Below are 16,240 nucleotides of genomic sequence, written 5' to 3' on the forward strand. Positions count from 1 at the left end.
TACCAGTTCAAAGACAATGCTCAACTGGTCCTTGTTGTTCAAAAAAATGGTGGTGTCGTCCGCCAGCTGTGAGATCTTTATTTGTTTTCCAAAAATCTTTATTCCTTCAAAACTTGCTTCCTTTACTAAGTGTATAGCTAGTTGTTCGGTTACTAAGATAAATAAAAAGGGAGAAATGTTGCACCCCTGCCTGACCCCCCTATTAATATGAAAAGTTGGAGAAGTATTTTGATTAATTATAACAGAACTATTTATATCTTTGTAGAACATGCTGACAATGTCGATGAAAGGGCTTCCAAAACCAAATGCTTTAATGGCTTGTATTAAAAAGGGGTGTTCGATTGTTTCGAACGCTTTGTAAAAATCAAGAAACAAAACAAAGGTGTCAGAATCAACATTGTCAGCATAGTCAAGCAAGTCTAAAACGAGCCTTATTGCTAATGTGGTGGTTTTTCATGAAACCTGTTTGAGTTTCTGCAATTATTGAATTTAAATCAGATTTTAATCTATTTGCATATACAGAAGCCAGAATTTTATAATCTATAGTTAATAATGTGATTGGACGCCAATTATCAATTAAGTGAGGGTCTTTACCAGGTTTTGGGATCAAGGAGATGATGCCTTGCTTCATTGTTGTGGTCATGTCCCCTTGATCAATACACTCCCTATACATGTGCATTAAAGGGAGTTGAATAAGCTCCCAGAAATAAATATAGAACTCCGCTCCTAGCCCATCTATCCCGGGAGATTTTCCTTTCTTCATAGCAAACAAAGCATTTTTAACCTCATTTAAAGAGAGATCAGCGTCACAAGATGCTTTATAATCTTCACTAATAAGAGATACTGTGCTGAATTTTTAAAAAAAAAAATTACACTTTCTTCTCTGTTAAAATTAGACTGATATAAATTACCATAAAACGAGCTAACAAATTTAGAAATGTGAGTAAGATCCTTAGAAAGGGTGCCATCAATGTAGAGCTCAGTTACAGAAATTCTTTTAGCATTCCTTTTTTCTAAAGCAAAAAAATAATTGGTGTTCTTTTCGCCCTCTTCCAGCCACTTAGCCCTTGATCTAATAAATGCCCCCTTTGCCATTTCTGTATATATTTGGTCTATCTGAATTTGGATGGCTTTTAGCTCAATTTCTTCTTCTGGGTTAATGTTTCCTTTTGACATTAATTGAGTTAACTTATTCATCAAGACATGTTCTGACTTATATTTTTCTTTTTTTATTTCCTTAGATCTTTTATAGCCAATTGTCTAATTTTATACTTAAAGTACTCCCACTTTTTCTTATGTCCATTATTAATGTCAATCTCGAAGATCTTTTCCGCTAGTACTAATTCTCAAAAGAGTATTGTTAAACTTCCAATAACCTCTCATGCCCGATTGTGGGTCAATGGAGCCTAGTTTCAAAATAATTAAGTTGTGGTCCGAAAGGGGTGCATAAACATGTTTAACCTCATTAACAAATTGAAGAGCAGAAGAAGAACCTAAAAATAAATCAATTCTCGACTTCAAAATCAGACTTCTATTACTCCAGGTGAAATCTTGGATGTCTGGGTTAAAAAAACGCCAAGCATCAGTCAAGGATAGGTCTGAGCACAGAGAAGAGATTAAATCGCTTCCTTGGGAGGAGTGAGCCGCTCTAGGTGGCTATCTATCCTCTATTTCGTCAGGACATTCATTGAAATCCCCAGAAAGAATTATAAAGGCATTTACGTATTTTCCCCTCAAATCCCTTAGCTTGCCAACTATTATTGTTATCCATCTTCCGTCACTAGAGGGCACAACTTCCAAAATATCCCTTTTGAAACCATGCACAATGATTGAGACACCAGCAGAATGATTAGAAAAGGGGGCTCCAACCTTTTTGTGAGTGAGGGCTCCCTGAAGGGATAAAATAGTCTTGAGGGCTACTTGTTTGATACAGGCACACACACACGCACACACACACACACACACACACACACACACACACACACACACACACACACACACAGTTTCAAGTTTTGAAAAATACAACAACAAACAGTAATATTGTTAAATATTATGACAATTGAATATATAATTACCGTATATACCCGAATATAAGACAAGTTTTTTTGTCCTAAAAAATGGGGGGTCGTCTTATATTCGCGATATAGACAAAATCACGGGGGGAAAGGGAGAATGAACAACGGCATAAATATGAAATCGTGACTGAATGATATACTTTACATACTTGCATGTAAAATTAGAAAAGCAACATAATATCTGTGTTTAACTAAATTAAAACGCTGCTCCTCTGCCGCGCGATACGCAGAGAGAACAAGAGAGGTGCGTGCACGAGACAGAGAGGTGCGCGCGCGCAAGACGAAGAGCGAGAGAGAGAGAGAGAGAGAGAGAGAGAGAGAGGTGCGCGCACGAGACGCAGAGAGAGAGAGACGTGCAGATTCTAAATATTTTAAATTATTGAATTATTTTATTATGTATTAATGGTATATAAAATGTCACCAATAGTTATTTTCTCATTTTATGCCATTATCATAAAAAAAAAGAAAGATTACAATTCAGGCTATTTATAGAACGTGCTCGGCGGGCGACTCGGAGACTCCACGCGGGCTACCAGGTGCCCGCGGGCACCATGTTGGAGACCACTGGATTAGAACCATGACTAAAGTGAACAACATTACCCCATTGAGCTTTCCAGAACCTTGTATCAGAGTCACAAGAGTGCGTTTCCTGTAATAAAATCAAGTCAGCTTCAGACCTTCAGACCAGAGATATAGAACAGAAATAACCTGAAAGTGCTATTGAACACAAAAAGTATGCAAAGACCTTACAAGAAGGTGATGATAACCTGCCTTAAAATAGCAAGAACCCTGTTGTACAAGAAGCCGTCAACTTAGAATCAAGAATGTTCAAGACGGCTGCACTTATAGTAAATGAAACTAACATGATCTCATTTAAAGCCCAACAAGGAGATCATATATAGTTGTATGAAGAGAAAAAATAAATAAATAAATAAATAAACAAAGTAAAATCTGTTAAGGTAGCACTAGTATTAAGTGCTCAACCATCTCAGTCTGTGACGGGCGCTGGCAGAGTGTTCATGCCTACCTATGGCTTCGGTAAAAGAAAATGCTCAGCCAACAAGGCTATTCCGGCCAGTCACTAACTTTTCCATTGATGACAGCCGAAGCACCTCGGAATGAAGCCTTTTTCCCTTCATCACGCGCCTTCTTGATCAAAGGCCAGAGCTTCTCCCGAGCCGCTCTGTCCTCCAAAGAAAGAGCTTCAGTAATCCTGAGACGATTCTCTTGCAAATACTGAGAGTTTTTAGCTTCTTTCCAGATGGCATCACAAAGGCGACGCAAGGCAAACAAAACTATAGTTGATCTTGCAGCGCCATCATCTTTCAGTTTCCCCACGCGATGGACAATGTCAATGCCTTGTTTCAAGTCTTCACGAAGCTTTGGTGCCATATTCCCAAGGATGTCGATTATCTTGCCTCTGATGTCTTCATCTCTTGACTCTCTTACGCCATGCATCTTAAGCGACCACCTTCTACTTTAGCGTTGACACTCAGCAACAGCTTCTCTCAGGTGCTTATTTTCTTCTTGGAGCTTTGTATTGGCAACTTTCATTTTCTCCAGTGTTTGCTTGTGTTGTTGAACATCCAGTGACAGCTGTTTGACAGTTGTTGTCAGCTCCTCAACACGTTTGGAAGTAGCTTCAGTAGTTATGCCTATAGCAGAGACTCTCCGGAGTGTTTCATCCTGCTTGCTGGTCATGGCTCGTATTGCCTCCATGAGTTCAGCATAAGCCGTCTGCCCGTCTCCTAGTTTCACCCACCTGATTGAGATTCTCGATTCCTTTTCTTGGCAGGCTTCTCTGGTGTCTCCACCGCCAAAATGGGAAATAAACCGGTGCCTGACAATGGCTCTGGGGTGGTTTCATACCAGCACATTTCGTCTCCACTCAAAGGATTCTGGGCTACCGACTCTTGAGACTGGTTACCTTCCATTTTTAGTGGCACGTGTAGAGAAATCGTTGAACTTTCAGTGTTCCTCTTTTTCTTTTTAGACTTGGGCATTCGTGGTAGCCTACAATTACTACGTCTTGCTATATGTTCGTTTTTTTTTTTTTTTTTTTTTTAAGGTTCTGCCATCAAATTATAAAAAAAAAAATTGGCAGTAATATCATAAACCCTTGGAAATTGCTCGCAGAGCGACAAGCACACGTCCTCCTACAACGCTGCCATCTTGGGACGATATCCTTCCGTGTCTGTTGTGAGAGAGTTCAAAACAAAGCAGTTTGTCATATCCGGTTCGCGAACGAATCATTCGATGTAACCAGATCTTTTTGAACCAGTTCAGCAAATCGAACTGAATCATTTTAAACGGTTCGCGTCTCCAATATGCATTAATCCACAAATGACTTAAGCTGTTATCTTTTTTAATGTGGCTGACACTCCCTCTGAGTTCAAACAAACCAATATCCCGGAGTAATGCATGCACTCAAACAGTACACTGACTGAACTGCTGTGAAGAGTGAACTGAAGATGAACACCGAGTTACTATTCAGTTCGATTTGGTGAACTGGTTCAGAAAGATCCGGTTACTTTGAATGATCCCAAACCGGATATCACAACCTGCTTTGTTTTGAACTCTCTCACAACAGACATGGAAGAGAAGATAATGCTGAGTTAAGTCGTAGTTTTTGCTATTTATGGACCAAAATGTATTTTGCAAAAAATTCTAACTGACCCTCTGATGTCACATGGACTACTTTGATGATGTTTTTATTACCTTTCTGGACATGGACAGTATACCATACATACATTTTCAATGGAGGGACAGAAAGATCTCGGACTAAATCTAAAATATCTTAAATTATGTTCCGAAGATAAATGGAGGTCTCACGAGTCATTAATGACATAATTTTCTTTTTTTCGGTGAACTAACCCTTTAACACATATTATTCTGCTGTTTCTACAGTGTACCTAACTGATCAACAATAATAGGAACAAACTAACAATGCGTATCACACATTAAGAAATATTATTGAACTATTGCAGCTAGCAACTTGATTCATGTCATCTCTGTACTGCTAGGCGCTTCTGTTCAAGTCTCTACAAACTGATGTGCTGCCTGGCTGGCTAGCTCATCAATGTTTTTTTTCTTTTCTTTTGTGTAATTTAGAGGGAAAATGTATGCCTTTTTGTAATTTGATTCACTTTTCAAAAGTTAATAAGTTGCCAAATTAGAAAAAAAAGAAAAAAAAAAAGGAAAACCTTGTTGCTAGATGCCTTTTAAAATATTCGATTATATTTATACACCGACAGTTGGCGACAAATTATTGTCTGAGTGAGTCAATGAATCAGTTAATGAATCAGTATCATTTATTCATACAATTCAGACTAATTTTGGAATTAAATTAACACTAGTCTTACGTTCCTGATGTTGCAAATACATAACATGTATGTATTTTGGTCTGATTTTTTTTTGTACAATATAGTTTTATAGAATAAGTCGTCTTTACACAATCGTTGAACTTTATTATTCAGGATCAATGTGTTCAACAATAAATACATATATTTCTAAGCATTAATCACTGTGGAATGCTACCGTGGTTGCCATTTATTTAATGTAAGGCACTTTATAAAAACAATCATGAGGAAATGTGAATTAAATTAAATGCAAATCTATTAATAAGCTTTCCACTAATTATTGATCCGTTCAGTATTACGTTTTATTTTCGATCACCATTCAACCCAATCTGAGCAGAAAAAGACTGTAGAATATGTACACAGAATATGTACACTGATTTACAAGAAATAATGGAAGGTTTCTTCCGTTCCACACACAATATGTACATAAAAGACTATACAAAACAACCATACATGTTGACATTTATGATAAAGTAGTTGTAATGACCAGCAGGAAACAATTTTAGTCCTGGTCCATGTAAACTCACAGATACTGATGAGAAGTAACACAGATGGGCATAGTATGACCACAGGAACATTTCAGTGAGCTTATTATTGATGATAAATTCTGCAGGCCTATCAATGCTGTGTTATACTGTAGTGACCTTTCACAAGAAAAATAAAAAATAAAATAAATTATTAACATTCATTGTTAATATAATAATTATTAACATTTCATTGTTAATAATCTGGCCCATTTCTGGAGTGGAATCTTTTGTAAATTAATCACAACATTTCACCATAAACCACTTTTTTTTTCAAGTTTGTTAAAAGTATTCTAATTTTCAAGATGTTCAAAAAGTATTTCCAATTATTCAACAAACAAAATGACATACAACATGAAAGATCCCCAGCAGTGTCATAGTGTTTCTGGAATACTGCTAGATATTTCGTATTCAGACATTTATATTCCTTCTCCTCTCTTAAACAGAGTAAAGAAATGTTGATGGTGACGAGAACTTCACTAAACACTAATTGTTTAATAAAAGACATCTTGTACTCTAGATTTCATTTCTCTGATGTAACTAGACAAAAATATACCAATAAAAACAATCCATTAACTTCAGGTTCATACTCTGACATTGAAGCATTGTGCTTAAAACAATGCTGGAATTCAACACAAAACTGTACACTCTTCCTTATTGAATAATGTTATAAGCTGCTTTTAGGAATGTTGAATAATCAAACTGCCCATTATTTCTTTAAAAATGAAATTAACTGAAATTCACTTACAGTGGGGCGCAAAGGTTTGAGACCAAATTTTACATGTGGGATACAAAATCAAAATTTACTTTTTATTGTTTAAGGATTATTTGTTTGATATCTATCAAACTAAATGGAACTGAACCTGATGCAGACGTTGCAGGTTCAAGAGTTTTGTGTTCTGTATTAGATTTGGTCTTTAAGGTTTGGAATCCGGTGGTGCTCTTTCAGTGGCCACCCGACGTCTTCTTTCCGGTGACCCATTCAATTATGATGAACGTAATGCTCATAATCATGAAGATGAAACCCAGTGTCACAAATGCAATCGCCTGGAAAACATAACAAAGTGAGAAAAAAAGAAGCCATAGATCTGTGAATGTACTACTTACATTCTGTCTGATTCTCACCTGGATCTTTGGCCGAGATTTCAACGGCTCCTTTTCTTCAGGGACGATGTAAATGTAGAATATTCCCGGAAGAATAAAAATGAGGCTGGGAGCAGATGTGGCACCTAGAACAAAAATCATTCAGCTCAGTTCTGTATTTTTATTATGTTGATGTGACCATTAAATCCTCTATGTGGCAGATCTTACCGATGAAGCCGAAGATGTCACGAATGTTGGGCACAAAGATGACGAGCAGGTTGACTAAGAAAAGGAGGCAAACAGCGATGGAGATGTGACGCACCCAGTGGAAAGGTTTATCGGGGAAAAGAAGCTGCAATACAGCACGACGAATCTAGAGAAAAACAATGAAGTACTGTCAACACTCGACCAACATGTTAATGAAGAATTGTATGCAAGCAATAACTAATGAGCCAGGAAAACTAGAAAAAAATTAAATACCGGGAAAAGGACCACGGGAATGGTCAGTGTCACTGCTATCACCACAGCCAGCCGAACACACAGCATCAGGGTGTCTTTTTTACTGTACATATTCAGAAGCTCTGACTCCACAGTTCCTGCACATATGTAGACACACAGTGATTGTTCAAACTTTTTCAAATATCACAAACCTTGAAATTCTGGCACTTTGATTATTATTTACCATGGTTCATTGTAAGTGCCATAGTTCCAGGTACAGGTATTTTTTTTTGTTTTGTTTGCAAACTTTCTCTTACCATAGAAGGTGAGGTAGCCAAAGATGGCAGTCAGCAGGTACACGACAAACACGGCCAAAATAGAGATATTAGCAACTTTTTGCATGCTTTTCTTGCTTGGACTAAAATAAGGAGACAAAAAAGCAAATATATCAGTACATAATAAAGTAATTTTTAAAAATGCAATGTGATTGAACAAAAGTGCAGTTCCAGTCTTACTTTTTGAGTTCTGTGTAAATGGGCAACACTTCAGGGTGACACACAAAAGCAAACGTAATAATGGGAATGGTAAAAGCAGTCTGTAATCAATAAAAAAAATGAGATTAAATGATTAATTCACTGCGTTTAATGTGAAGCTAAAAATGACACATAATTGTCTGATTTGCACTTTATATCTCTAACCTCTGGGTTGACAGTTATAAGTTTGGCTTCACACATGTCATCGGTGGAGTTGTATATGCTTTCAGTGGGCACAGTTTTGTTATAGCTGTGTTCATCAGGACACTCTGAGACAAACTTCTTGTAGATGACCTAATAAGACACAATAGGGAGAGACATAATTACACATGTCAGTAATTATTAATGTAGACTGGTGTTTTTATACTGTATGTAGGTGGATCATAGATGGACTTACAGTTATAAGGAAGAAGACTATGCAGCTGAGGGAGAAACCACTGGTGTAGCCCAGATAGCCTAAAATAAATGCATACATACATAATAAATGCATTTACATTCATGCCATACCAATTTGAATAATTTTCAAACTCAACTGGTAGATACTGATGAAATGTGTAGCTATAATAAAGGCCTTTATTACACCCTACCCAGTCATGTTAGCAACCTGCTTTCTGTTGTATATTGTGCCGAATTCACATGACCATCTTGAAAATGAGTGAAATCTGCTTAAAGAACCTTTTCCAAATACAATTGTGTTGATTCCTTCACCTGTGAAATTTCGCTGAGCAATGACTTTGAATTTAAAAGCATCTTTTGGTGCACTCAACAAGTGCAGATGTTTGATTGTGATTATTATGAAATATAATGGAATGACAAATGACAGAGGGAGAAAACTTAATGAAAGAATTTTTAGGAAAGGAGGCAATAACCTACCAAGTTGTTTGATCAATGCCAGGGGAAGAATGATCAAGACACTGACGATGATGATGAGATACCTCCCGTCAACAAGCCAGTAACTGACAAAGAGAATAAATGTAAATGTTTTACATCACATATCATGTCAGACCTTGAAATAGTATATAATCTATAGCGCAACACATTTCTCACTTATTTTACATCAGGTTTATTTATTTTTTCTTTTTCAGAATCTTAAAAGTTTTACAGTTTTGAACCTCACTGTATCCGGCACATCAGGATCAGTACTGTGTTCTGGTACTCACTCTGAGTTATCTGGCAGAAGACCTTGGATAATATGAGGTAACTCTATTTTCACAATGAACAGGTAACTGGACATTGCTGTTGGATCAAAGAAAGAAACACTGAGTGTTGTAGTACATCTGTATTCGGTGCTCATATTGCTTTAAGTGCTTATCCCTGACTTTGCTTTATCAGCTATCATGTCTTTTTGACATTGTGGGTAACTACTGAAATGTATAATATATAACAGTTTACCTCCAATGTTATGCAGTGTTATAATGCATGCTGCTAATATTTTCCCAGGTTGACCAAATGCACGGTTCCCGAGCTGTTCATATGCACGGTTCCCTACACACACAAACAAACAGAATGGAAAGTTCAGAAAAAAATCAAGATGCATTTTAACATAGGGTGTGATGTTAGTTTAAAAGTGTGATGTTATCAGGATTGTCTTGAAGATAAAAATCTAAGGTTTCTCACCAACCACTCCTGCACTCTCCAGAAGCAGGTGTATGGAGTAGGCAGAGAGAACAGCAATGAATAGCAACAGGATTCTGAAAACAGGTTACACAAATAATGAAACTAAGCAACAACAGCAAAAAGAAACTTCCCATGTGGACAGTGAGAATAGTTCACCCAAAATGATTTTCATCTTAATATAACCACCTCATTTTGTTCCAAACCTGTATGTCTTTCTGTCTTTGGTGGAGTAAAAATAAAAAAAGAGTTCCAAAACAAAATCCACTGACAATTTAATAGCCTGTGTAGATGGATATTCAGTGAATTATTTTCCCCACAAAATTATTTCTTATAGATTGTCTCATCAGCCGGTCATTTGACTTTCAGTATTGCTAATTTAATCATGATTAGGCGGCACAAACTGCAGTTTGAACGGGATATTATAACCAGTCGACAAGGAGATGACAGAGGAGACACAAATCTAACTTCTAATCCCATTAATGACGCATTAGACAAGCTGGGAGTGCATTTCTAACAACAACACCATCTCACACACACACACACAAACACAAATAACTCCGTAGTAAAGGCATGCAAAACAGTAAGTCAATGACATGTTTTATTTGCTAACACTTTCCCCTATTTGCATATTGCAGATTTTTTTGACTGGCAGGAAGTTTTTTTTGTTGTAGTTTTAGCTGTTGAGATAGAAACTATACTAGAAAACGTACTCGGTTACTAACATAACCTCGGTTCTCTCTAGAAGAGGGAACGAGTACTGCGTCTTAGCTAAGACGCTACGGGAAAAGTCTCTTTTCACGAAATACTGAAGCAAAAAATTATCCTTAATTTTGAATTGTTGTAAAGCGCATTTGCAGCAGCACACAGCCATAGGCTTCGCGCCCTTCATGCCACTTCCCGCCGAAACGGGTGTGGCCCAACCCTATAAAAGGAGCTCGCGAGGAGTTTCCTGGTCGTAAGCATTCTGAAACTGTGTTTCACCAATGCCTTGTTCAGCTGTCTTAGATCCAGTATGGGCCTGAGACCCCCGTCTTTCTTGGGCACTAGAAAGTATCTGCTGTACAGCCCCCCTTCGCTTTGACCTTGAGATACAGGCTCCACAGCCCCTTTGCTCAACAGTTTTGATATTTCGGCCCGAAGTAGGTGTGCTACTTCTGTTTTGATCGTCGTTTCGACGTGCGCTGAAAAGCGCGGAGGGCGTCTAAAAAACTGTAGCGAGTAGCCTCTCTTTATAATGCCTAGCACCCAATCCGAAACCCCTGGAAGCGCTGACCATGCATCTGCATGAATGGCTAAGGGCTGGATGCGAAGCGCACTCTGTTGACTGGGCAGGGCTGTGCTTATATGTGGAGATGGGCACTGAGGAGTGGGCATCGTCACTACATTTATAGCACCATCGGCCGTGGCCGGAACACCAGAAATAACACTCTTTTCGGGGAAATATCTGGGTAGCCGTGATAACGGCTTTTGTGTGCAGGCAAGTGGGCAACTGTGACTGAGAGCTTTGCGGGGCCGGTCTAGCGTGACTCGCTGCTGAACCGGAGCGCTTCGGCAAGAAGTGCTTAAAGGCTTGTGACGCTTTCTGGTCCTCGACGAATCTCTCGACAAACTCGTTGACAGACGATCCGAAGAGGTCAGCGGGGCGTCGAGGAACGCAGCGCGGTCAGACTCTGCCATGTCCGAAAGCGTTAGGCACAAATGTCTCTCAGCCACCGTAGCGGAAGCCATAACCCGTCCCATGGCCTGTGCAGCGGACTTAGTAGCGCGGAGGGAGAGATCCGAAGCACTCCTCAGATCCGCGAGGCAGATAGCTTCAGGTCCCATCTCATCCAGCTTGCGGAGGAGATCGCCCTGGAAAATCTGCAGCGTGGCCATGGTGTGTAGCGCAGACGCAGCCTGCCCAGCAGCAGAGAAGATCCGTGCGAGCAGAGATGACGTCATGCGGCAGGCTTTCGATGGCAACGCTGCTTTCGTCCGCTGTCCAGCAGAAGGCGGGCAAAGGTGCGTTGCTATAGCCTGTTCCACCGGCGGAAGTGACTGGTAGCCTCTGTTTTTAGCATCGTCCAGTGTGGAGAATGCTGGCAAAACAGACAAACGAGTTTGCGCCGAGAATGGAGCGTTCCAAGCTTTCGTCACTTCTTCATGAAGCTCAGGAAGAAACGGGGCGGGCTTCGAGCTGGGAGAAATACGCTCATCCGGCAGAAAGCTACCATCCAGCCGGGAACAAGAGTGGGGCGCTGGTGCAGACCACTCGAGGCCGAGGTTCGCCACGGCCAGCGTGAGTACTTGCATCAGCTCTTTCTCGATATCAGCCCGTCTGCCGGGCCTCTGAGCAGAAGGCGCGAGATCCCCGGAGCTCGCCCAACCCTCACTGCCCGAAGCTAGCAGAGAGCACGTGTCCTCTTCCTCCGATGCGGCCCTGAGATCCACTTTCTCGGAAGACGCGACAGCAGACAGCGGGCACTGACCATCGAGAAGCGATGCAGGGGAGGCAGGTGAAGCAGGGAGAACCGGCGAGCTCGGTAGAGCTGGAGGCGGTTCCGGTAATCGCTGGGAGCGGCGCTTTTTACGGCGCTGCGGTGCAGTGGAGGATGCAGGCTCGGAGAAGAATGCCAGGTGAGTCCTCAGAGTCACCATCGGCAGTAGCTCGCAGTGAGGGCAGCCGCCGTCAGCGAGCGCGAGCGCTGCATGATCCTCACCCATGTGTCGCAGGGCGAACACACACAAGGATATAAAAGGATATAGGCGCCGGAGAGCGCAGCAGGAACGGCAGTGGAAGGCGGCGAAGGCCAGTGGCTTCAGAAGTGGCTCGTCCCGCTGAGATGCTTATCAGACGGCGCTTGCTTCCTTCGTGATCCAACAATGCGTGAGCTTCGCTGAAGAGATGAAAAATCAGGTGAGTCAGCCTTTTCGAGCTCCTTTTATAGGGTTGGGCCACACCCGTTTCGGTGGGAAGTGGCATGAAGGGCGCGAAGCTGGTCTGATGTTGCATCAGCCTGCGCTCGATAGGCTTGTGCAGTTGCCGCAGAGCAGCCAATGAGCGAGCGAGCCGTCTCGCCTATGGCTGTGTGCTGCTGCAAATGCGCTTTACAACAATTCAAAATTAAGGATAATTTTTTGCTTCAGTTTTCGTGAAAAGAGACTTTTACCGTAGCGTCTTAGCTAAGACGCAGTACGAGAGAACTCTCGTAAGAGAACTTTTTTCTTCTCTCTCTCTTGAAAAGCCTGGCTGAGCTAGACAGACAGACAGACAGACAGACAGAGATACAGACAGACAGAGAGACAGACAAACAGACAGAGAGACAGACAGACAGAAATGCAGACAGACAGATAGACAGAGATACAGACAGACAGAGAGACAGACAAACAGACAGACAGACAGAAATGCAGACAGAAAGAGAGACAGAGATACAGACAGACAGACAGACAGACAGACAGAGATACAGACATTTATCAAAATAAATCTAATTATCAAACAATCTAAAAATACATATCTGGAACATTAGTCAAAGAAACTAAAACACAAAGTAAATTACAATTCTACCAAACTCTAAAATCAGATTATGAATGTGAAGATTATCTCCAGAGTGTCAGAGAAACAAAGCAGAGACGGATCCTGAGCACAGTCTAGCCATCAAGACCGGCAGCCAGAAAGAGCTGGTTACCCAGAAAGCAAAGAGTGTGCTTACTGTCAGACAGGAGAGATCGAGACAGAGACCCACTTCCTCCTTCCCTCTCAGAAATACATGTCTATAAGAGACCTCTACTTAAACAAATTCACCAACTTAATAAAGAACTTTACAGCCAGAAACAGAACAAATAAAGATACTATTATGAGAGGGACACACAGCAGCACTAGCTGCGAGATACATGTGGACGTGCCACAGCCTGAGAGACAGCAGTTGAACGTGTGTGTGTGTGTGTGTGTGTGTGTGTGTGTGTGTGTGACCTCAGTGTGTTACCTTACTGTGCACCACAGTGATCCTAAGTATGTTTGTGTGCTTCTATGTAAGTTAAAGACTGTGGTATCAAATGTTCACACATTCTAATTTGTTACAATGAATATTCTAAGATATAATATTCTAAGTTATAATATTCAGTTCAATTACTGTGATGTTCATTTAATTATTATTATTGTTATATTATTATTTATTTATTTATTTTGCATATGTAAGCTTGGGCAATATTGTATCATTTACAATCATGCCAATAAAGTAACTTTGAATTGAATTGAGTTGAATTGATACAGACAGACATACAGAGAGAGAGACAAAGATACAGACAGACAGACAGACAGAAAGAGATACAGACAGACAGAGATACAGACAGATGAATAAAATGTAGCCAAATGCCAAAGAGAGATTTATTAAACTTCTCTAAAACCTTCTAGAATGTTCTGTTTACATTTGTAAGTAGGAGCACATACCAGAAAGACTCACAATTTACACACAGTACTCATTATGTTTATGACATAAAAGAAACAATTATTACTTAGAACTAATTTTTACTATCACACCTTCAATAACCTTTATTTTTATTATCTATTGATACCATAAATCAACCTAAATACAAATGCTTGATTGGAAGTGTAGTTTGACTTACACAAAAAGGATGATTCCGGTGTTGGCCATGGCATAAGCCAGTCCCAGAATTCCACTGCCTATAATGGCATTGCTGAGGTTTAAAACAGACATTCCGAAAGAAGTCTTTCCCTCGAACTGTGATAAAAGTTGAATGTTGTGTTAGTCATGGATTGTATGTCTATTTATCTGAATAAGTTATTTCAATTTAAATAGTAGATTCACTTTTTGTGTATTAATTCCACAAACAATTACTAGGACAGAGTAGTTAGAAGTTATTCCTACTGTTACATATTATACTTAACTGTAATATAGAGGGTCTATGTTTGTGAGTCTTTTACATAATTCGAGTCAGTTTCATCCAGCCTTATACAGTAAGTTTTTGTGAAGCCAGTTCTGAAATCCGGATACTCACATCTGTAAACCGAGTTTCTGTCTTTCCATTACTCTTACTGGGGAGGAAGGTATCCCCCTCTGTCATGTTTTCAAGGGCATCAGATCTGTGTAATATAAGCAAAATTATTTATTTATTTATTTTGCCAAGTAACAATGGTACATTTGAATTGCTCTGTTTTTAGCTCTATTTCATCTTGCATTGGAAATGTTTAAAAATAAAATGCAGGAAAAGCTACTGTTTCTCTTTTTGACCAGGTAAGGACCCTTAAGATATAAGATTTATCTCTAATTGCATTAATGCAGCAGGTTTATTAATGCTGTATTAATAAATACCTTTAAAACAGCGGTTGCAGGCTCAAATTACTAAGTGGTTACTGGATTGCTTTTTTTATTAAAAACAAAATGGTTAATTTAAATGTTAATATAGCTGAAATAAAATATTAGATGATAACATGTACAATAAGCTTAAGTACTAAAATTACTAACTGATAACATACCGATTACGAACTGATCCTAATGGAAATAAAAACTTTAACTAAATATTCAAAAAAAAATAATAAAACATAATATTACTAGATATTACACTAAGATAAAAATGAAATGGAAAATATAAAAAGGTAATTTAAAATATTAATAAAATACTGATTTGGTGTAATATATTATTTATAAAAAACATACATACATGAGATATTATTACTAGCTAAACCAACATGCAAGTGAAAATTGATTTAATGATAGTATATTAACACCTGAGTTTTAGATCCCTAGTATCTTTCAAACCAAGCTTTGCATTAATAGGCAGAAAAAGTTACAAGCTAGAAGATATGATGTCATGTAAAATTTGTGAACTTTTAAAGCAGTATCTTTTTTCTGCAATAGTTCCTCTTGTTTTGATGTTGAAACTTACCCATTCTCAAGAATTCTGTCAGAGTTGAGAACATGGTGACCGTTTGATACATTCTGTAGTTCCATTTTACACTGTAAAACACTTAACAATCCTCCGAAGAACACTGTCTGCAAGCTCTGTCAACACAATCTGAAACACAGGAAGAAGGTTCTAGGATAAATTATCATTTTACTGACAACTGAAATCAACATGAAACATGAGTGCTTTGCTGAAAATTGTGCAAAAATGTCCAAAATCTAGAACATAAATTGCAGATTCAGTACATACTCAAATCTGCTTAAGCATTGAGATCAGTGACAATCACTTTCAACAGGACCATATCCTTCATGTAAATAATATTAAGGTCAAGGAGAAGACAGGGGAAACGTAATGGTAAAAACATTCTGAAGAGCATTACTGCATGCTAAAAAACACCTAATGGAAAGATTAGCCTTGATAGAAAACAGCTGTGAGTGTCTGTGTGCATATTTTTCCTCTTCATCATCGGATTCAGGCTGGCAGTACAATGCTTTGTGTTTTTAAAGCTTGATTACTTTAAACAAAGTAAAAATACACTATAATTTTAATATGTGGGAGGTGCAATTACATACTATATAAAAACTAAATATATTCAGATCTTCCCAAATAAGACTTTAAAAAGAATACTTTTTAACAATTTGAAGTACCCTTCAAATTGTCAAATTGAAACCTCATCTGTTTCACAAGGGTTATTAAAGAGATACTTCACC

The 16,240-nt window shown here is 38.9% G+C and overlaps 1 protein-coding gene across 2 annotated transcripts; it reads right to left on the bottom strand.

The window, feature by feature from the left end:
• Nucleotides 1–5,711: 5,711 nt before the first annotated feature.
• Nucleotides 5,712–15,649, bottom strand: LOC132097737 (sodium-coupled neutral amino acid transporter 3-like). 2 transcript variants are annotated; one of them, XR_009422777.1, is made up of 16 exons: nucleotides 15,513–15,649; nucleotides 14,625–14,709; nucleotides 14,232–14,347; nucleotides 9,630–9,703; nucleotides 9,405–9,497; nucleotides 9,173–9,248; nucleotides 8,886–8,968; nucleotides 8,410–8,468; nucleotides 8,178–8,306; nucleotides 7,995–8,074; nucleotides 7,797–7,897; nucleotides 7,522–7,637; nucleotides 7,270–7,414; nucleotides 7,084–7,187; nucleotides 6,593–7,005; nucleotides 5,712–6,547 (listed from the first exon to the last, which is right to left on the bottom strand). XR_009422777.1 is itself a non-coding variant. In XM_059503633.1 (15 exons), the coding sequence occupies exons 1-15, from the start codon at nucleotides 15,575–15,577 to the stop codon at nucleotides 6,904–6,906; spliced, it is 1,428 nt and encodes a 475-aa protein (XP_059359616.1). In that variant the 5' UTR covers nucleotides 15,578–15,649; the 3' UTR covers nucleotides 5,712–6,903. The 2 variants fall into 2 exon arrangements, 1 of the variants encoding a protein (XP_059359616.1); XM_059503633.1 differs by having other exon boundaries at nucleotides 5,712–7,005.
• Nucleotides 15,650–16,240: the final 591 nt, after the last annotated feature.

Source organism: Carassius carassius, chromosome 21, assembly GCF_963082965.1.
Source record: "Carassius carassius chromosome 21, fCarCar2.1, whole genome shotgun sequence".
In the NCBI taxonomy this organism is placed as follows: Eukaryota; Metazoa; Chordata; class Actinopteri; order Cypriniformes; family Cyprinidae; genus Carassius; species Carassius carassius.